The 22,524-nt window shown below is 45.7% G+C and overlaps 2 protein-coding genes and 1 pseudogene across 2 annotated transcripts; all 3 read left to right on the forward strand.

The window, feature by feature from the left end:
- Positions 1-240: 240 nt before the first annotated feature.
- On the forward strand, positions 241-1,380 carry LOC109732026 (glutathione S-transferase 4). Its single transcript, XM_020291215.4, has 3 exons — positions 241-512; positions 608-656; positions 752-1,380. The coding sequence occupies exons 1-3, from the start codon at positions 360-362 to the stop codon at positions 1,228-1,230; spliced, it is 681 nt and encodes a 226-aa protein (XP_020146804.1). The 5' UTR covers positions 241-359; the 3' UTR covers positions 1,231-1,380.
- A 2,566-nt stretch (positions 1,381-3,946) lies between these two features.
- Positions 3,947-9,220, forward strand: LOC141027698 (uncharacterized). The gene is made up of 7 exons (XM_073504939.1): positions 3,947-4,001; positions 4,042-4,175; positions 4,763-4,831; positions 5,242-5,567; positions 6,967-7,028; positions 7,926-8,004; positions 8,571-9,220. The coding sequence occupies exons 1-7, from the start codon at positions 3,947-3,949 to the stop codon at positions 8,635-8,637; spliced, it is 792 nt and encodes a 263-aa protein (XP_073361040.1). The 3' UTR covers positions 8,638-9,220.
- Positions 9,221-9,478: 258 nt separating this feature from the next.
- On the forward strand, positions 9,479-18,906 carry LOC109732034 (uncharacterized; annotated as a pseudogene).
- Positions 18,907-22,524: the final 3,618 nt, after the last annotated feature.

Below are 22,524 nucleotides of genomic sequence, written 5' to 3' on the forward strand. Positions count from 1 at the left end.
CGTCGAGGACTACTATTTGGTTATATTATGGACAAAGTCGTAATTCCTTGGGCGTGAAGGAAGCTCGATTCATGAATCAAGTCAAAGACAATAAGAAATTATCACTTGGTTGACCATAACCACACCAAATCTTGTTGAGATCAGATCACAAAAATGGTATAGTAGAGTCTGTACTATTTTCTGGTATTATCTTCCTTGCAATCACGCCGATCACATGTAATGTAAGTCGGGTTGGTCAAGGTCTGCTTAAGCATGCACTAATCAGCACTAAAAAGTAAAAACAGAGCTGCTTAATTGAAGCTCTCTCTCTCTGTGTGTATCAGAGAGAAGCTGTGTGGGTGTGTGAGAGGGAGAGAGAGATGGGCGGTGCCGTGAAGGTGTACGGGGTGGCGGCGTCGCCGTTCGTCGCGACGGTGCTGCTGTGCCTGGAGGAGGTCGGCGCCGACTACGAGCTCCTCCCCCTCGACATGGCTGCGCGGGAGCAGAGGACCGAGCCCTACCTCTCTCGGAACGTATGTAGAAACAGAGACAGTTTATACTTTGATTGAGTATGTTTCTATCTCGCTCCATTTTTTTATGCAAGTCTTCATACGGTTCAATCTCGCAGCCTTTCGGCAAGATCCCAGCGTTGGAGGACGGGGAGCTGACTCTCTTCGGTAATGAAATTCACACACTGATCACGAATCAATCCATAGCATACAAACTCTGATTAGATTTTCAATTGATCCACACACCGGTAATATGATCTCAGAATCGCGCGCGATTTCTCGGTACGTGCTCCGCAAGTTCGGAGGCGCCAGCGCCACCGATCTTCTAGGAGAATCCAGCCTCGAGGAATCAGCCATGGTGGACGTGTGGATGGAGGTGGAGGCCCACCAGTACCAGCCGGCCATCGCCAACGTCGTCCGGCAGTGCATCATCCTGCCGTTCATCGGCGGCGCGCGCGACCAGGCCGTCGTCGACGAGTACGTCGGGAAGCTGGAGAAGGTCCTCAACGTGTACGAGGCGCGGCTGTCGAGCTCACCGTACCTCGCCGGGGACTTCTTCAGCCTCGCCGACCTCGTCCACTTCGGCTTCACCTACTGCCTGGTGGCCGGCACCGAGTACGGGGCTCTGCTGGAGTCGCGCGCGAGCGTCCTGGCGTGGTGGGGGCGGATCATGACCAGACCCTCGGTGAAGAAGGTGGCGCCGCTAATCCACCTCGGACTGAAGCTATCTTCGTCAGCTTAAATTGAATATCGTACATTCAGTTTATATATGCATTTCAGTTGGGTTTTACTACTATTATTTTTCATGTCTAGGACACGTTGAGAAATAAATGTGTGTTCCTAAGTAGTACTCCCTATTTAAAGAAAAATATATAAATGCTCTTATATTTTTTTGTGGAGGAAGTACTACATATAAATAAGACCAGCGAAAAAAATGAGGTGCACTAAACTCATCGTCGAGTCTGACAGTATGATGGCGTTGGATGCTATCTCTCATCCAAATGCTTAATTCGGACTGATGTTTCAATCATTACAAGCCATGGAGTTTGCTAGCATCTGTCTTGTCCACTATAGCAGAGAAGCAAATCGGTCCACCTTCTTCATCGACATAGGTATAGTTTTGGTCTCATATGGCTTTACTATTGCCGAATTGTCGGGTTTATTTTACATACTTTGTCAGACGGTTCTTTTTGTGGCTGCGTGCATCTTAGCTATGCAGAGACCGGGTGTCGCTCAACATGATTTGTATCCGCTTGATGCTATATTTTAAGATAATAAAAGTGTCCTTTATCAAAAAAAAGCATTAACAAGTCTGAATCTTGAAAATCCAATGTCCCTGGCTTTATTCTTCATTATTATGTAAACGACCTTGCTATTATTTAATGAATAAAGTTGTTATGATCAAAACTATATATAAATAAGACTAGAAAAAAGTTCATGTGTTGCAACGGATAAAAAAAACACGTCCCTAACTCAATAACCATGATTCAAGACTCCAATAGGTCAACTTCCTTTATTTCAATATGACATGCCATGTGTGCTGCCGCTTATCCTTCTTTCCACCCTTGCCGATGGTGGCCTCAATGCTCACACAATAATAATATATTTGAATATAGTCAATCCTAAGTCATCTCTCTCGGCATAAGATGGGAAATCTGCTTTGTTTTCCACCCCGCAAGGTTTTACCAAGGCATGCATGTGTGGCCATTGATGATTTCTGTCGTTCCAATTCCAGTAGGTCCACGTCTTTTATATCAACATGATATTCCATCTTTGTTGCCGCTTATCTTCCTATCCACCCTCACGACAGCGGCCTTAGTGCTAACACAGTCACAACGTGTTGGAATATGGGCAATCCTAAGGTGTCCCTCTCCCTCTCTCGGCATAAGATGAGAAATCTATTTTCTTTTTCATCTTGTGAGGTTTTGCCGAGGCATGGATGTGTGGCTATAGACGATTTCTTTCATTTCCAGTCTGATTTTGCTGAGGTGTTCATTTTTAATCCAAATCGACGTCGATGCGAAAGAAAGATGGATTTGTGCGCTATTTGATTATGGGTGCAGCCAAAAAGCATTTAAAAGACTAATAACACGTAAAATAACATCATGTTAAGATTCTACCCATTTTTCTAATCAAAATCCAAGCATACTGGATGGTGGACGAGGAAATGTAGACCCTTTTAATCGTTTTGGGAAGATTTTATTCTTTTTTCCCTTTTAATCTCTACCGATTTTACTTATTTTTCAGTTTTCCTGTTTGTTTTCATATCCGTTTGTGAAACCCTAACCGCCTTTTCTATCGCGAGAGTTGCGAGGAGAAAACTCTTTTTCTTAGATAATGACATACGGTCCATCGATTAATGTTACTTCCTTCAAATCACAACTAAAGTGAGGCTTTACATGTGCCTTCAGTCAAAATCTTAGATCAAATATCATTTAATTATTTACATTTTCAATTTGAAAATCGTATGTATAGATTTGCCTCGAAAATTATTATTTTTGAGAAGTGGAAAACATTAAAATTATTATTTTCAATATTATCTATCACAGTTATAACTTTTTGATGGGAACAATTATATTTGTGAACAGAGGGAGTTGAATATTGTATATTCTTAGTTTTTATACGCATATATTCAATAAAATTGGTGATCGATGTTACTGTAATATAAAAAAAAATGGCATGTATATGTGACAGAAACAAAAGAGTGGTACTCCCTCGGATCCCAAATACTCCTTCTGTTCCGAAATGTAGGTCGTTTAAGCGATCGTAGTGTAATTTTCGTCACCTTACGAAATTCTTTCGCTTTCCCAATTTGCCCTCCCGCATCGCTCGTTCACTGTCCGCACCGCTCGCTCGCTCAGTCGCTCACACCGCTAGCTCCACTCGCTCTCCCCGTCACTCTCCCAGATCCGCTCGCCGGTGGCCCGCGTCCCCATCGCCAGCCTCCCCTCCGCCACTCCCCCTCGACGTCAGTCTCCCCTCTGCCTCTCCCTCTTGACGTCGCCAGCCTCTTCCACCACCCCGCCTCCACTCACAGTCTGTATGCGCCGCTGAAAAAAATTGATTTTTTTTGCGCCGGTGACGAGCTTCTATGCGGTGGAGGCGCGCGAGTGCTCGATCTACGTGTGCCGGTGGATCCACCCCTCCCTTGCTCCGACCTCCACCCCTACAGAAGGCGAAGAAGACCAGTTTGCCGAGCTTCCTCCTCTCCCGGATCCCCAGGCCCAGCACGACGTCACCGGCGCCCCCGCCGGCGCCCGGCCGGGCGCTTGAAGAGGTGGAACCGGAGTTGTTGCTGGTCGTGGAGGCCCCCGGGGGAGGCGCTGGAGGAGGAGGCCTCCGCCGTGTCCTTGGGCGGGCTGCCCAGGCCGTCGGTCCGTGGCGAGCGCGGGGAGCCGCTAATCTGGAGCTCGATCTCGCAGCCAGGGCAGCGCTTGAAGGAGTTGGCGCGGCGGGTCATGTACCCGCCTCCGGCGACGCGGGGGCTGTGCTGGCGCAGGAGGTGCCGCCACCGTGCTTGGGTTGGTAGCCCATGTGGCGCGGGGTGCTTGAGCAGTCCAACTCCCGGTCCAAGGACCTCGGCCTGGACGAACTAGTGGCGGACAATTCCGTGGCGTCGGCGCCGTACAACGGGGACGACCTGGAGATGAAGCGGTTCACCATGGAGTTCCTGTCCCATTACTGCAGGTGAGCGATTCGTCTTGTTTTGGTGCCAGGAACCAGTCTTATCCCCATTGCAGCAGGACATCCAGTCTTGGTTGTTTCGGTGCCAAGAACCTTTGTTGCCTTGCGCTAAGTTTAGGCCGTTATCGACCTTGCTGAAGTGATATCCCGTCTGTTATGATGTCTGAGGCAGCTTCACCTACTGCGCTAAGTTCAGTCTTGGAGTAGTTACCTTGTGCTACAATTTTTTGCTGTGTTATAAAGTGATTCTTGCTGCTGGTGACTTAGTATAGCTTTGGATTTATATAACTGCATCAAATGTTCAGTGTTCACCAATCCTCCAGATATTAGATGTTGGATTCTCACTCTGCTATGAATCTTGAGATTCTACTGAAACTCTGCTTATAAAGTGATTCTTGCTTCCAATTATTTTTTGGGCATCCCACTGAAACTCTACTTAGCTAGTGGCTGGTTCTCTATAATGATTGACAATTGCAATGGAGTGAAAGAAATAATTTCTTTTGACTTCACTTTTCTTTTCAGAAATTAGCTAGTCAAGCAACCAAATGTGGTATCTTGTTCTAATTCCTGAGATATTATCGTAAAAGCAGGTTCTGAAGAATGGTGTGGAGGTGAAGTTGCAGAGGAATGCCCTGAGTGTCTTGGAAGCTCCAGCTACTGTAAGACCATGCCATCATTCACAATGTGTGTAGCAAAAAATGCTTTAAATTGTCAATAACACAATCAGACTAAATGTGTTCTTCTTGTTTGTTGCAATCTCAGTACATACTCCATGTATACAGTCTGTTTATCTACTGCAGGTAGAGTGCAGAGTAGCTTCTTAATCTTGCAGTCCCCTTGCTAGTCATGAATGTTCATTGCTTTGGCGAGGGAACTTCTGTAGTCGAACATGTTTATGTACTTCAGTCTTGTTCTGCATGCTTAAGCAGTCGAACATGTTTAGATATTCCAGTAGGAGTACTTGTATCTCTGCATAAACTCCAGTCTTGTTTAGTAGGAGTACTTGTATCTCGTACATATACTCCAGTCTTGTTCTGAATTTGTTCACTTGCTTACCAGTCTTGTGCAGGGCATCTCGACAAGCAACTCCTCAAGCATCTCAACAAGCATCTCGATAAGCATCTCAACAAGCAACTCCTCAAGCATCTCGACAAGCATCTCAACAAGCAACTCCTCAAGCATCTCGACAAGCAAATCCTCAAGCATCTCAAAAAGCAACTCCTCAAGCATCTTAACTAGCATCTCAACAAGCAACTCCTCAAGCATCTCAACTAGCATCTCAACAAGCTACTCCTCAAGCATCTCGACAAGCATCTCAACAAGCAACTCTCTCCATTATCCCAAGATTGTGCAGGGCATTTGCATATACCTCTCGAGGGCATGTAAGTCTTGGAGGTAGCATCCCAAGGTTCTCTAGCCTTTCCTTGTTCGCATGGGGTATTTTATACCCATTGCCCCCTGCATGGTTCAGGATTTCAATCATGCAAGCTTGTAGAGATAGGAAAACTCTGTTCAGCTTGTAAACCTCATAGTTTTCAAATTCATCTAGCACACCCTTGATAAGATCCTGAAGCGTTCTAGGGCTTAGACAATCTGTTAGAGATTGCAACGAGTTGAAGAACCCAAGCTCAAGGCCATTCAGATCAGGGCTATTGACAGGTTGTTGAATTAGTCGGATATCGAGTCCAGTTCTTTCCACAGCTGCTACAAATTCTGGGTCGTTAGGCAAGATATGAGGCTTAGCGTTGTCTTGCTGTATATAGATGGTTTGCCCAGCATCATTCTCAGGCCAAGATGCTTGTATTGCTGGCAGTAGGTTCTCTATCATGAACTCTCTCATTACTTGCCTGTTGACTTTTATGGACTTTGTCTCCAATGTTCCTCTGGGCCTGTTGTCGCTTCTCCTCTGAGCCGAAACTTCTTTCACAAATGGCCAAATTCCAATTTTTCCAGAGAAGGTCACATTTCCTTCATTATCCCACCTCGGCCTAGCAACAGCTGTCAAGAACATAACCTTTCCAATACAACTGCCATTTTGCAGAGTTCTCGTAGGCTCTTCCTCCCCATACAATAGATAATAGTTCCTTTTTTTCTTGGTCATATAGAACCATTTCTTGTCAATATGAATAATGTTGTGCATGGTCTTGAATTTTGGCCTTTCAGTTTGTGTTGTTGTCTCATGGAGCATTGACAAGCAATATTTCATTCTATCCTTCTTGTTCTTTTCTTCCAGAACTGGCTTCAAACTATTTGTATGCCTCTTTATCAACTTCAGCATGAACTTCCGGTGGAGTGTCGTAGGGCTGCACTGGAGTTGCCAAGCAAGTGACCTGATAGTAGACCTCCTGTTCGGTGGGATGGTAGGGATTTGCTCTAGATTGATGTCTTTCGGCTTTCTTCCACAATTTCCTTTCCTCTAACTTGAAACATCTACCTCTAGACCTTTAGCAATTTGCTCCATCGCTTTCTTCCAAATTCTTTGTATATTCCAGACACCCACTCCAAAGAAACTTTCCCCCTCTACTCATGCACAATGTATGCATTGCAACATAGGCAGCATATTTTTGTTTGCCATCTAGGCTATCCCTTTTCTGAACTGCTTGCTCAACACCTGCACAAAGAAAAATATGATCAAATGGAGTACAACAATGCATTTATACAAGTCATTTGAGTCGTTTACTATCTATTCATGATCATTTGAGTCATTTACCTGCATGTTGAACAATTTCATCTCCTAGATCTTCATCCATTTCATCTCTTACATCTTCATCCATTTCATCTCCATCTTCTGAAGGTGGGGTGTAGTTGAGGTCTGGGAGATCCATGTTTTCCAGGCAACTGAAAAGAACTTTCAAGGTAAGAGGTTGAACTTTCAAGATGCACAACAGTACATTTCGGAAAAGAAAATGACCAAATGGAGTAGTACCACATTCTTGCATACTTTGTTTGCACTATTCTCTCGCTTGCACTGCTTGTTTAACATTAAATGATCAAATGGAAATGAAAATGATCTTGGAGTAGTTTAGTGTAGGACTTGGAGTAGTACATGAAACTTTTCCTTCAACTGAAATTAACTAAAACTTTAACTGTCAAAATATCCAGAAGGTTCTAGTTGAGGTTCATCAGTAGCAAGTGTAACTACTGTAGTAGCAAGTGTCGCAAGTGGAGTATTGATCCTTTCCAAATTAACACTCCAATTTGAGTATCATTAAAGTAATGTTGTTAAAGTAATGTAGGAGTATCATTTATTGTTTGTTTCCAAATTAATACTCCTAAATTAAAGTAATGTTGTTAAAGTAATGTAGGAGTATCACTTCCTAGCCCTTCTTTCTACTTTTTCGAGTAGAATTTTTCAGTTAAAAATTTCAGAATTTTTGCCTGAAATGCTACCGCAAGGAATATTTGAAGACATACTCCATTAAGTTAGGAGTATGTAGCAGTACTTATTTTGAGTAGCTAGGAATGAAGCTTCCTAGCAATTTGACCAAATTCTGTCATTTACTCCATTTCAATGAAGTTTTTGTCATTTATTCTGTCAATGGTATTCACTGCAATAATTTGAAAGTACTGATGCATTCAATTTCCATTTGACTTATGCAAACTGAATTTACTCAAATCTCTCTCAGCCAATAATAAAATCTCTTAGCAATGATGTAAAAATAATCAAATCTCTCCATTTGACTTATGCAGGCCTTATACAATGATGTAAAAATACTCAAATCTCTCCATTTAATTTCCATTTGACTTATGCAGGTCTTATTACAGTAATAAAATCTCTTAGCAATGATGTAAAAATACTCAAATCTCTCCCAGCCAAAAGATGTTTTGTCAGGTCTTATTACAGTACTACTCCAGTCATGAACCTATTTTTGTTGTGTGTGTGTTCTCAGAAAAACAATGTACTCCAGTCTGTTTTCAGTAGCTGTCTCTCATGATCCTTTAATGAGAAAAAGAATATGTGTAATCCAGATGACAACATTTTCAGTCTATGATTTTACTCCTATTGCAGAGGTTCTTTCAGAATTTTCAGAATAAATGATGCACAGTCAACAGTTAATACAGTTTGGTCTGGTACTCCTATTGTCTGAAATGCTACAGTTTATGATCTGCTAGTCCTTTTGTTCAATTTATTTACTCCATCAGTACTCTATCACTTGAATCAAATTATTTACTCCATCAGTACTCCATCGGTACTCCATCAGTACTCCATCACTTGAATCAAATTACCAGTTCAAACTTAGTGATATCTCTGAATTATTCTGCCAAATTCAGTTAACTTGTTCAAATTATTTGTTGAATTATTGGCAGCAAACATTTCTTCAATCAAATGCTGGCAGTTCTGAATTACTCCAGGAGAGCACATCTCTTGAATGACTTGAGTATTGTTTATGCTTGCAGTTCGTTTCCAGCAACAACAGAGAGATGTGCTTCAGTAGAGGATCAAATGATCAGAGAGAGGAGATGAACCTGGGCACCAGCCGAGCCCAGCAGCAGCTCCTGGACGTGGGAGAGGAGGAGCGCCTGCGCCTGGATGCAGTGGCCGGAGGTGGGGACAGAGGTGGAGGTGGAGGAACAGCCTGTGCTCGCCTCCACCTGGGCGCGGGCCAGGAGGAGCCGATGCGCGTGGGCGACAGCAGAGCACCAGCTCTACTCCGGCGGCGGCAGCGCCTGGGCAGGGGGCGGAGGAGGTGGAGGGTGGGGGCGGAGGTGGAAGACGATGGAGGTAGAAGACGATCGATCGGATTCAAATTTTGAAAGGGGGTATTCAGGTCAATTGTCACGTTTTCACCTGGTCGGGACGGAAGCCCCGACGACCTACATTTTGGAACGGAGGGAGTATAAGTCTTTCTAGAGATTCCAACAAGTGACTATATACAAAGCAAAATGAGTGAATCTACCCTTTAAAATATGTCTACATACATCCGTATATTGTAGTCTGTTTGAAATGTCTAAAAAGACTTATATTTAGGAACGGAGGGAGTATGTGATAGTATCACAACACTCTTTGGACGATTTATGCACGATGAATGAGTTGAGCCTTTAATCAAGTGTCATGCGTGGATTAGAACCTTTGGATCAATAGTTTCGATCACAATATGTATGCGGTATGCCTTCACAAGCAAAGCAAAGCAATACCAGTTCCAGTCCAGTAAGCGCACAGTGCCCGTCTCGCCTCCTCCGCCACTCGTCCTTCTCTATGCCGATGTCCTGCCTCCACCTCCGCCGCCGCCGCTCCTACTCCTGCATTTCCACCTCGCCGCCCTCACGCTCCTGGTCTTCGGACGCCGCCTTTTCCGCTGCCGCAGAGCGCGTCCGCGCCGGGACGCTCAGCCCGGAAGACACACACCACCTGTTCGACCAATTGCTGCGGCAGTCCACTCCGGTCCCGGAGCAAGCCCTGAAAGCCTTCCTCACCGGCCATGCCCGTGCGCGGGACACCGACGCCTGGAGAGACGGCCCCCTCCCTTGCCCTCACACTCTTCAACCGTGTATGCCGAGAAGAAGCCGGCCGGCGGGTGGCGCCGCCCACAGTCCAACACCTACGCCATCCTGATGAACTGCTACTGCCGCGTGAGAACGTCCTGACCTAGGGCTTGCCTACTTCGGCCGCCTCCTAAGAACCAGCCTCAAAACAAATGAGGTTGTCGCCAGCACCTTCCTCAAGTGCCTCTGCCGTGCAAAACGGACATATGAAGTTGTGGACGTGCTGCTTCACAGGACGTCTGTCCTCGGCTATGTGCCAAATTTCTTCTCATACAATATAGTTCTGAAGAGCATATGTGATGACAGCAGGAGACAGCAAGCGCTCGGCCTGCTCCAGGTGATGGCAAAAGGAGATGATTGCTCCCCCTGTGTGCTGTCATATAGCACGGTCATCAATGGCTTCTTTAAGGAAGGGGAAGTAGGCAAGGCATGCAATCTATTCCATGAAATGACCTGGCAAGGGGTTGTGCGAGTAAATTGCAGAAAACCTCCAGTTTGAGGACTAGGTTAGCAAAAATCACTACGTTACAGTTTCTTGGTAAAAAACACCACCTCTCTCGTAAACATTTTGCAAATACCACTGATCGGCGGATCGGGAACCGATAAGTGGATTTATGACAGGTGGGGCTCGTTTTTTGCCGAAGTGGCACTGTCGGCTGGTCGGACAGCCGTTAGACGCCGTTAGACGGCGCCGTCGCACTGTGAACTTAAGCGATTCGCTCCTCTGTCTCTCTCTCTCTCTCACTCACTCTCACTCTTCTCTCGCTCTCGCTCTATTCTTGCTCGCCGCCACCGCTCCGCTCCGCGTCGCGCCGCTGCCGCCGCATCGTCATGGTGTCTTGGAGTGAAAGCGACGATAGCAGCGAGCACACTAGGGAGTACATCAGCTCTAGTTCTGACGATGGCAGAATGCAGGTAAAATCCTCGACCTAGGGTTAGGGTTAGGGTTTGTTCTATGATTTGGGGATTTTTTTTCTCAAAGAAGCTTGTGTGTTAGCTGATGAAATGTTATGCATTTCTTTGCACTCCCAGGTCCCTGCTTCAACTGAGGACTCCGATTTCGAGGGCCCTGAAGATGAAATGTTGGTTTTGTGCCATGGTCACGGGAAGTTAGTAGAGAGGCGCGTTGCTTTTGAAGGAATTCTAATTGGCAGGAGGTTTCTCTGTTGCGCTGAGAAGGTATATGCTTCTAAGTGACAGCACAATCATTGTTAGGATTTGGCCATTGTTTATTTATTGTTAAGTTGGGAGACTGTTGAGGCAGTCATTGTTTACTCTTAGGAGAGTGTTGAGTCAGCCATTGTTTACTCTGAGGACAGTGTTTAGGCAGTCATTTTTTACTCTGGCAAATATGTTAATTATATTAAAGGACAGTGGATGCATGGGTTAGTTTATTCCTAATAGCAGCACATCATTGCTTTCTTTATGATGTACCTTTAGCTTGGAAGCTTTTAAATATAGTATGTTTAGCTTTGGTTGTGATGAAAGGTTTTAATATGGTTTTGAATACTACCTTATTTTGGGAAGGTAGAGACTATGGACTAATTCAATAGATTGATCCTGCTTGGCCCAATACCCTTGAGAATGCATTGCACAAGTTATGGTTGATGTATGAAGAGAGCAAGAGACAAAGGGCTGAGGACACTCTGATGAATTCTTTTGAAGTTCATAACCTGACACAAGAGAAGAATAAGCTGCAGGCCAGCTATGAGAAGCTGGTTGAAGATGTCAATGCACTTGTGGATGCCCAGCAACATAGGGTAGAGATAGAAAAGACAGATGCTGAAACCAAGAAGTTGCAGGAGAAGTATGATATGGTGAAGAACCTGGCAGCTGCTCAGGCCAGTGTCATTAGGAACATGAAGCTCAAGCTAGCTGAAGAGAGGAAGAACTTGCAGATCCAAATTGATGAGCTGTAGAAGAGTGCTGAAGAGAGCTATGTGAAGCTGCAGGAGAGCAATGTGAAGCTAGAGGAGAGCATTTGAAGCTGCTGGGGAGATCAAGGCCATCCTAAATGAATGATCACCTAGCTGTGGAAGAGGGCGCTATCATTTGGCATTTGCTTACCTTTTGTAGGGTGTGGTTGGCTGTGCTGTAATGAGATTATGGTTTTAATTTCCTGAACTATGGATCTGTAATGTACTAATCTAGTACTATGATTATGTATGGATATGAATTAATGCTAAATGTGATGGTATTTAGAGTTGATGGATGAAATCTGATCTGTTTAGAATTTATGTATTTGAGCCATCTTTGATGGTTTTGTCGACATTTAGCCTTCATTAGGGTATTTTGGCATCTTTGATGGTTTTGTCGACATCTAGCCTTCATTAGGGTATTTTGGCATCTTTGATGGTTTTGTCAACATCTAGCCATCAAATATGGTTTTTAGGCATCTTTGATGGTTTTGTCGACATCTAGCCTTCATTAGGGTATTTTGGCATCTTTGATGGTTTAGTCGACATCTAGCCATCAAATAAGGTTTTTAGGCATCTTTGGTGGTTTTGTCGACATCTAGGCATCAAATAGGGGTTTTAGGCATCTTTGGTGGTTTTGTCGACATCTAGGCATCAAATAGGGTTTTTAGGCATCTTTGGTGGTTTTGTCGACATCTAGGCATCAAATGGGGGTTTTTAGGCATCTTTGGTGGTTTTGTCGACATCTAGGCATCAAATAGGGTTTTTAGGCATCTTTGATGGTTTTGTCGACATCTAGCCATCACCTAGGGTTTTTTGGCATCTTTGATGGTTTTGTCGACATCTAGCCATCACTAGATTGTTTTGGCATCTTTGATGATTTTGTCGACATCTAGCCATCATTAGATTGTTTTGGCATCTTTGATGATTTTGTCGACATCTAGCCTCATCATCACGAAATGTATGATAACCTCATCATCAAAAAATGCACCAGGACAGATTTGGTCTTAATCTTAATCATAAAATACTTGAAGCATCATAGTATCACAACTTAACTTAAACAACTCAACTACATGACCATGACAATAGTTTCACACAACCAAATCGACAATAGTTTGACACAACCAAATTGACCATCACAAGAGTTTTCACACAACCAAACTGACCATCATCACAAGAGTTTTCACACACCTAAATGCATCATTCCCATGGAGCACCTGAAGCAGTCAAGTAATCTCTAATTTTCTGGGTGGGCTTCCTAATTCTCTGGAAAACACCAATTGGCCTTGGAGGCAAGAAAGATGCCCTTGCTCCATTTGCAGCAGCTGAAGATCTAGTTACTATTGTTTTACCCTTTGTAGCAGCTGATGAACTACCAGCAGCTGTCCTCCTTGGTGGTGCAGCAGAAGAAGAAGAGGCCCTCTTCTTTGCTGGTCCAGGTGCTGTAGCAGAAGAAGAAGAGGCCCTCTTCTTTGCTGGTCCAGGTGCTGTAGCAGAAGAAGATGAGGCCCTCTTCTTTGCTGGTCCAGGTGCTGTAGCAGAAGAAGAGGAGGCCCTCTTCTTTGCTGGTCCAGGTGCTGTAGCAGAAGAAGAGGAGGCCCTCTGTGCTGGTGGTGGTGCAGTAGCAGCATCAGCAGCACTAGAGGCCCTCTTCTTTGCTCCTGTTGTAGTAGTAGCAGCAGAAGAGGCCCTCCTTGCTGGTGTGGCTGCATCAGGTTCATAGGAGCTGCTGTTTGGCTACAAAAAGATCAAATAGTGTAAGAACTGCACAGATGAACAGGAAGATGAAATTTAGTCAATATTAGTACATTAGTTACCTCATGCATGTTCTTTCTCATTGCCAGTGATGGATTCAAAGCATCATTACAGTTGGTGTATCTATGGCCAACCTTTTTGCAATTAGAGCAGGTAATTGAGGCCATCCTTGAGGTGTCTTTGGGAGCTGGCTTCTCATATTGGCCCTTTCTCCTCTTAGTCTGTGCCCTTCCCTTGTGTTCTTTGAAAACTGGAGCCTCAATGTCCATACTGTTTGTCCTTGGCCACATATCAGGTCTAGGTACAACATATATAATGGGACTGTAAGCTGCCAGGTACATCTTTTTTTGAAGAAATCATGAACAAAGTCCTTTGGCTGAAGCTTAGCCTTGTGTATGGCAGAAACAACATGATTGCAAGGAACTGTTGTCATATCCCACTTCTTGCACCCACAAGTCCTATGTTGTAGGTTCACAGCATAAGTTCTCTCCCCACTAGTGACTTGGTAAAGATTGGGCCCAGCCATCAAAGCATGACAGTTCCTTGCAAACTTCTTTGCTTCCTCTAATTTCTCAGCATATGTTGGAAATTTCTCATCTTACAGTCTCAGTCTTTGTTCTATTTGCATTGAACTTGACCATTAACTTTGTCCTAATTCCATCCACCATGGTCCTAATTGGTTTAGCCCTGACATCTAGAACCCACTTGTTGAAAACCTCACTTAAATTGTTAACAACTAAGTCTGTTTTGCAGTTCATATCCATTGCATGTCTGGCCCAAGTGTGTTTAGGTATTTTGCTTAGCCATTCCCAAGCAGCCTCACTCTCATTCTTTAATTCAGCCATTGCAGTTTTAAAACCATGTTCAGTGCATGAATAACTAGCTGCATCCATGTATTGCTTTAATTCAGGCCCTCTAAACCCAGCATTTTGAAAGTTCTGGTAGATATGTCTAAGACAAAACCTTTGGGGACAATTGGGAAACACTCTGGTAATGGCATTTAAAAGGCCATGTGTGTGTGATAGTACAAGAAGTAAATACAAGAAAGTAATTACAACTGATTACCTTCTGCCTATCTGAAATGATTGTGTAGTTCCCAAACTTCCCAGATTCTCCACCTAATGCTTGTCTCAACTAGTATAAAAACTAGGTCCAGGAGTTAGTGTCCTCCTTATCAACAATTCCAAAAGCAATGGGAAAAATATTATTGTTCCCATCTCTTCCAGTTGTAGCTAGAATTTGTTGACCAGTAGTGAGCTTGATGAAACAACCATCCAGACCTACAACAAATAAATGAAATCACAATTGATGAGCACATGAAATCAAACATTAGTAGCACTTAGCACAAATACTATTGACTTACCTATGAATGGTCTGCAGCCATTGAGAAACCCTTCTTTGCATCCATTCAAGCATATGAACAGTGCATGAAACCTAGGGTTAGTGCTTGGATGCTCCTTCAGATAACTTGTTGTCACAATGTATCTTGAACCTGGATTTGTATCCAACACAGCCTGTAATCCCTAATCCTGGTGTACTGGGTTTTCTGGTCTCCTAACACAACAGCCTTTGCTACCCACTTTGCCCTGTATGCCATGTGTGTTGATATTTCCACACCATACTTGCTCTTTGCAGTATTAATAATAGTTGTGATTGTTTTGCATGGGTCATTTCTGATAGCCTCCTCACAGAATTTTGAAACCCACTTAGCAGTGACTTTAGTGTTATCTGACATAGAAGGGCATGTGTGCACTAAATACAGCTTCCTAATTGTAAATGACTTCTCATTTGCAATCTGAGAAGCTGCTATATAGATGGGGCATTGCTCATCTATGCAATGTGCTATCACCCTATCACTGCAGTTTCTATGGTAGACAAAGTTCCTATTTTGAGCAATGTGCAGGGTTTGAAGTGCAGTTCTGAACTGGTACACATTTAAGAAGCAAAGATGCTTCACAAATTTCTCCTCTGGATGAGCTCTGTGCTCATCAAACCATAACCTCTTCTTCATCTTCTTCGCTCTGCTTTTTCTACCATTGGGCAACACATATGCCAATGCCTCAGCACCATCATCATCTTCCACACCAAGGTCTTGTGGTTTCTTGTCCTCACCAGATGATGGAATCCAGTCCTCCTCAAACATGTGTTCTATACTCCCATGTGAATTGCTTGTTGGGCCTTTTCTTTGTCTCTTGGCCCTTCTCTTGTTTGGTACATCTTGCCCTAGCTCATCCTCTTGTTCCTCTTCCTCCAATTCCTCCTCCTCCTCCTCTACATCCTCTTCTTCACCTTGTGGCACATACAGCTCATCATCCACCTTTGAGTCACACATTTCCTCAACATCTGTGTTCCCTTCAAAATGAAGTTCTGGATCATTCCTCTGTCTTCTCATCTCCTCAAGCCTAGCTATGTTATCACCATATTCTATCAGATCATCATCATCACTATCCTCTTCATTGTCCATCGCTGCAGCTTTCCTGTTCAAACAAGTCTCCTTCACTCTTTCCTTCTTGTTCTTCCTAAACATTTCAATTTCCTTTATCCTTTTCTCCTCCATTTCTTGCTCTATTAATAGTTGCTCCTCTGAATTGTCAGTCACATGGTATTCTTCCACTACTGCATCACCTAAAGTAGGTTCCAGGCTCACATTTATTCTACTCTGCTGTTTGTCAAACTGCAAGGGCATTGACTCTTGTTCTCCTCCTGCATCACAACTCTCAGCTTCTACATGCACATTTTCAGCATTGAACAGCACTCCTTCATCATCAACCTGATACAGTTTGGGCTCTCCAATTTGTTCTATTGGGGTCTGCAGCTCAATGACATTAACACTGGTATTTATATTGGGAACTTTCTCTGCACTGGCCCTAACTATTGTCACATTCAATATCTTGTTATTCTGCTCTGCTATGTGGTCTAAAATTTCCTCTAACTTACCATCATCATCTATTTCTTCCATTCCTTCAATCCCTAGCCCAGGGTCCCTCACATAATACATATAATCTCTAAAACCATACCCTTCTGTCTCCATCAGTGCTACCAAATTGTAATATGTGATGTCTGACATCATAATACTCCTTTCAATATTATCTCTATCATGAAAATGCAGCCTCAATTCCCAAACCTCATCTTCAAGACTGCAAATAATAATACAATAGTGCACTATAAGTACTTAAGGGAAAGTGAAGCAAGCTACTGGAGACCAGAGCAGAACATCACTTGAGTGCAACAATTCATATCCTTCTATTTACATAAACCCTAGTTGTAAGCATCTAATTAAATAACTATATCATTATAATTACAAAACTATAACACACACAAACCCTAGAACTACATTAACCCTAACCCTAGAAACAGAAGGGGAATAGGATTGGGGAGGGGAATGGGATTGGGATCTCACTAGACGCCGCCGAAAGATGAAGCAATGTGCTGGCTTCCAACTGGATTTGCCTTCACCGCCGCGGCGAAAGATCTGGCCGCCCGGAATTCCGCCGAGTACTGCGGGCCCTCCTCCTCCTCCTCTTCTTCTGCTGTCGCCTTCGTAGGGTTCGAGCTCCCGCACATCTTGCCAGTGCACGGCGGGGCGCCGCCGCCAGCATCGCTCGATTTCGCCGGGCTCATGTCTACGACGGGGGCGGGGACGGTGCGCCGCACGAGCGGGAACAGGGGAGAAGAAGGGGGAAACGGGGGAAGCGGGGGGATAAGAGGAAACATAACGAATGGCGCCGTCTAACGGCGTCTAATGGCTGTCCGACTAGCCGACAGTGCCACGTCGGCAAAAAATGGGCCCCACCTGTCATAAATCCACTTATCGGTGCCCGATCCGCCGATCAGTGGTATTTGCAAAATGTTTACGAGAGAGGTGGTGTTTTTTGCCAAGAAACTGTAACGTAGTGATTTCTGCTAACCTAGCCCTCAAACTGGTGGTTTTCTGCAATTTACTCGGGTTGTGCCTAATGTGGTGCCATATAACTCGATTATCAATGCAATGTGCAAGGCAGGAGCAATGGACAAGACAGAACTGGTCCTTCGGCCAATGGTCGATAATGGTGTCCGACCGGATAAAATGATATGTAATAGTATGATCCATGGATATTCAACTTTGGGCCGGTGGAAAGAGGCGGGTAAAGTGTTCAGAGAAATGACAAGCCGGGGTCTTATACCAGATATTTTCACTTGGAACTCGTTCATGGGCTCCCTTTGCAAGCATGGAAGAAGCAAAGAAGCTGCAGAAATTTTCTTTTCCATGGCTGCAAAGGGCCACAAACCTAATATTGTCTCCTACATTCTTCTTCTTCGTGTGTATGCCAATGAAGGAAGATTTGCTGATATGATGAGTCTCCTTAATTTAATGGAAGGCGACGGTATTGTAGCCAACTGCCAAATTTTCACCATATTAATTGATGCATATGCTAAACAAGGAATGATTGATGAAGCTATGCTCGTACTTACTGACATGCGGGGACAAGGACTGAGTCCGGATGTATTCACCTATTCAGCTCTATTATCTGCACTTTGTAGAATGGGTAGGCTGGCTGATGCTATGGATAAGTTCACTCAGATGATTGGCACGGGAGTACAACCGAACACAGTTGTTTATCACTCCCTAGTTCAGGGCTTATGTACACATGGTGATTTGGCGAAAGCGAAGGAGTTAGTTTCTAAAATGATGAATAAAGGTATTGCTCGTCCAAACATTGCATTGTTCAGTTCAATAATGGCCAGTCTATGCAATGAAGGAAGGGTTATGGATGCACACCATATCTTTGACTTGGTTACAGACATAGGTGAGAAACCTAATATCATTATGTTTACTACGCTGATTGATGGATATTGCTTAGTCGGCAAGATGGACAAAGCATGTGGAGTACTTGATGCCATGGTATCAGCTGGCATTGAGCCTAATGTCGTTACATATAGTACACTTGTCAGTGGATATTGTAAAAGTGGACGGATCGATAATGGGTTGATTCTGTTCAGAGACATGTTGAGAACTGCTGCTGCAAAGAAAATGTTCCGTGAGATTATCGAAAGTAGAATAATTGTGAGCATTTCTACATATAATATAATTCTTGGGATGACTTTGTAGAAATAATTGCGCGAATGAAGCGATCGTCCTATTCCAAAAATTATGTGCAATGAATGTGAAGTTCAATATCACAACACTCAATACCATGATCAATGCATTGTACAAGGTTCAAAGAAAGGAAGAAGCTAATGATCTGTTTGCTGCATTACCAGCCAGCGGGTTGGTGCCTAATGCTTCCACTTATGGAGTAATAATACAAAATCTTCTAAAAGAAGGAGCAGTGGAGGAAGCTGACAGTATGTTCTCATCAATGGAGAAGAGTGGTTGTGCTCTCACCTCTCGTCTTATAAATGATGTCATCAGAACTTTATTGGAAAAGGGGGAGATAGTCAAGGCCGGAAAATATATGTCTAAAATTGATGGGAAGAGCATCTCACTTGAAGCTTCAACTAGTTCGTTGTTGCTATCTCTCTTTTCAGGGAATGGGAAATATCGGGAACAAATACAAAAACTCACTGCAAAGTACCAATTTTTCGATGGAATCAGTTGATGCATTGGACTTGGCAGATGAGCCTTGTCATGGTTCAGTGCTCCCTCTAAACGATGTGGACAAGTGTCTCTTCCCTGCGCTCACCAATATTGAGCTGGGTGACGATGCCACCGCGGTGTTCCGGGCCAGTGCTTAGCTGCTGGACGTGCATCCTATGGACATTGTCCCTATTTCACACACCATCTCCATGCAAGGGCCATCTGGTGCATGATGCGTATGCTAATGGTGAAAAGATCACCAATATTTGGAAGCATATCACGGCGGAAGTCATCCCTGAGTTAATCAAGCTGAATTAACAGTGTTTGCATTTTTGGACATGTATTGACAGCTCAATGCTCTGTCTGTTTCTAAACCACAGTAACAAATTACCACAGGACCTCAAAGCTATCTTATTAAAATTATCATTGTATCAGTTGATTTTTATTGTTAAACAGTATGTGTCTGACTTATTCGAACATGGCAATTTCTTAAGCTTGAATTACTAAATATCTCAATCAAAAATTCATGGTGCAAAACAGAGGAATTTATTCTATCATACTTAAACATCTGTTTGTAAGTGGTTTATGTTACTTTGCATTTCCAGGGATGTATCTCACCACAATCTGTCAGGGTCAGTACCTGATTTTCTAAGTCCAATGCCATCACGTACATTTATGTATCACAATCCTGATCTGACTTCCTTTTTTCCAAACTGTACAGCACGGAACCTTTAAACCGTTTATTTCTTCATCTGTCGAGTTGATTCGTCAAGAAAACGTGAGTTGATCAATCAGGACTGGTTGCTGACACTAAGGTTTGCGCCCTTTCTTTGCAACATCATGGATGCTTCGATGGAGGCAGCGGATTTTTTTATAGAAAAGGAGGATGACCCCGCCTCTACATCTGGGAGATGCATACGGCCACTTTATTGATTATTCTCGAGAACCTTACAAAGTATTACAAATAATATACCTGAATCCATCATCTTGGCAACATATGCCGCTACTCCTATCCATAAGAAGAAGGGGTGCTAGCTGGGCACTACCCAAACCACTCACCTAAGCCTAACATCAAAAGCCGGAAGCCCCAGCCGAGCCACATACCGGGTCTGGGGCACAATCCGGTCAGACGCACTCGTGTGTCGTCGCCGCAATCTTCCACAGGTCCGTCTTCAGATCATATTGAGGCTTCTACCTTGTCTGGCCACTCTGCCATCGACGTCACCATGACGCCAGACAGCTACCTCCTCCTGCGCGAGTCCATCTTCGCGCATCGGACGCCGAGCCTCCACAACGCCATGCCGCCGATCTCCGCCGCCATCAATGTGTGAGATGAAGTACCGCTCCACTATCCCCCTAGCCATCACTTGCTCCAAAACGATGCCTCCAGGAGGGAAAGCGATAAAACGCCATCATCGTCCGATCCGGAAGACCCAGATCTAGGGTTTCCCCCGGAGCATCCCGAGCCTGATGACGCAGACTGCAACGACGATGCCTCGACAAGGGAACGACATCTAAGAAGCCATCATCGTCCGCCATGACTGTAGTCGGCGCGATTTTCATCGGCAGTTGCTCCACCAGACGTGCGCCACCGACGTCGCTGGTCCCTTCAACCGGAGTAAACTCCAAAACGATGCCCTAAAAGGGACTACGACGCAAAATCACCGTCATCGCTCAATCCCAAGAAGATCTAGGGTTTCCCCCGGAGTTGCCCGCGCTATCAAGGACCAGACAAGGGTAGAATCCCGGCGGATCTGCCCAGCTGCCGATGAGTCACACCCGCCACCGTGCTGACGGCAGACCAGCGATCAAGGCCCACACTTGGGCATAGATCCGGCCGCGCTGCCGCGACCCGATCCGGTCACGCCGCCGCCGTCCCTGGCGACCGCGACGCACCAGATCGCGAGGCCTCCTGCCGCGGGGGAGCGAAGTCGCCGAGGCGCCGCCACCACCCGCCGTGGCGTCCGGCCCACCACCACGCTCTGGCCCGGGGGCGCCGGCCCGCGCCATCCCCATGCGAGCGAGAGGGCCCGAGTCCCCGCCGCCGCCGGCAACGACCAGGTTTCGCCTGGCCGCGCCCTTGGGCGGCGGCGAGGGAGGAGGAGGAGGAGTGGGGGAGGGCCGGCCGACGGGATCTGGGGGCCTCCCGGCCGCCCACGCGGGGGGCGAGTCGGGAGGAGGTGCGCGCGGCTGATCTGGGAGCGGTCTGTCGATGGTACTTTTTGTTGTTGAGTAATGCTCAGCACAACAACGGAGGCAGCGGATAGCATTAAATGCTTAGTTTTGGGGGGGAATTTGTCGAGTTGATATGGTGTGCCAACCGACATGGATTGCACCTGATTATATCTTTAAGATCTTGAAAATTTGTACCATGCAATCTCAACTTTTCTTCAGGGATAATTGCCAAATTCGGTTCTATTTTTTTTTAGAAAAGAAGGATGACCCCTGGCCTCTGCATCTGGGAGATGCATGCAGCCACTTTATTGATTATTCTCAAGGACCTTACAAAGTATTACAACAATATGCCTGAATCCGCCATCTTGGCAACATTTGCCGCTACTCCTATCCAAATGATGAAGGCGTGCTAGCTGGGCCACTACCCAGACCACTCATAAGCCTAACATCAAAATGAAGAAGGGGTGCTAGCTGGGCCACTACCCAGACCACTCACCTAAGCCTAACATCAAAAGCCGGAAGCCCTAGCCGAGCCACATACCGGGTCTGGGGTACAAACCGGTCCGACGCACTCATGTGTCGTCGCCGCCATCTTCCACAGGTCCGTCTTCAGAGCAAATATTGAGGCTTCTACCTTGTCTGGCCTCTCAGCCATCGACGTCACCACGACACCAGACAGCTTCGTCCTCCTGCGCGAGTCCATCGTCACACATCGGACGCCGAATCTCCACTGCGCCACGCCGCCGAGATACACCGCCATCAATGAGTAGGATGAAGCACCGCTCCGCCGAGTCCGGCAGGGCTGCTGAAGACCAAGCACCGTGGAAGAAGGACTCCGAGGCTGAGCACATAGGCGGCAGAGCGCCAACGCACCGCCACCAGACGAACTCCGACCACGCCACCAACCGCCGCCAAGCAACCAAAGCATCACATCCACCCCAAGCTCACCACGAACGACACCCCCAAGACGGTGACGACGCCCGGAACGCCGCTGTCGCTCGATCCGGCAAGGATTTGGGCTTTCGCCAGACATACGAGCTGGATGGAAGGAGGCAACCTGGACGGCGCCTACAAGAAGGGTACGGCGCCCTCGGGCGTCGCCGCCGTCGTGGCAAGTACTGCTGGCCTCGGATTTCTCCGGAGCCACCTCCCACCTCCAGCCGCCAAACAGGTACAACTCCGGCGACAAAGGCCGCCCAAAGCAGGACCATCGGAGGCAGCGCTGGTTGAAGTAGACGGAGACCTTCAGATCTGGATCGGGCGCCGCCGAGACGCCCGCACCACAGCCGCCACCTGTCGCCGCCTCGCCGCCCCCGCGGCCGAGGAAGAACGGCCAGCACCAACGAGCACCGGTCACCGCAGACCTGGCATCGATCCACCAACCGAGGCCGCCGCCACGGATCCAAAGCCCCCCAAGGAAGAACGGGGTGGCCAGATCCTCGCCGCCACCTTCACCGGCGGCCAC

Source organism: Aegilops tauschii, chromosome 1 (assembly GCF_002575655.3).
Source record: "Aegilops tauschii subsp. strangulata cultivar AL8/78 chromosome 1, Aet v6.0, whole genome shotgun sequence".
In the NCBI taxonomy this organism is placed as follows: Eukaryota; Viridiplantae; Streptophyta; class Magnoliopsida; order Poales; family Poaceae; genus Aegilops; species Aegilops tauschii.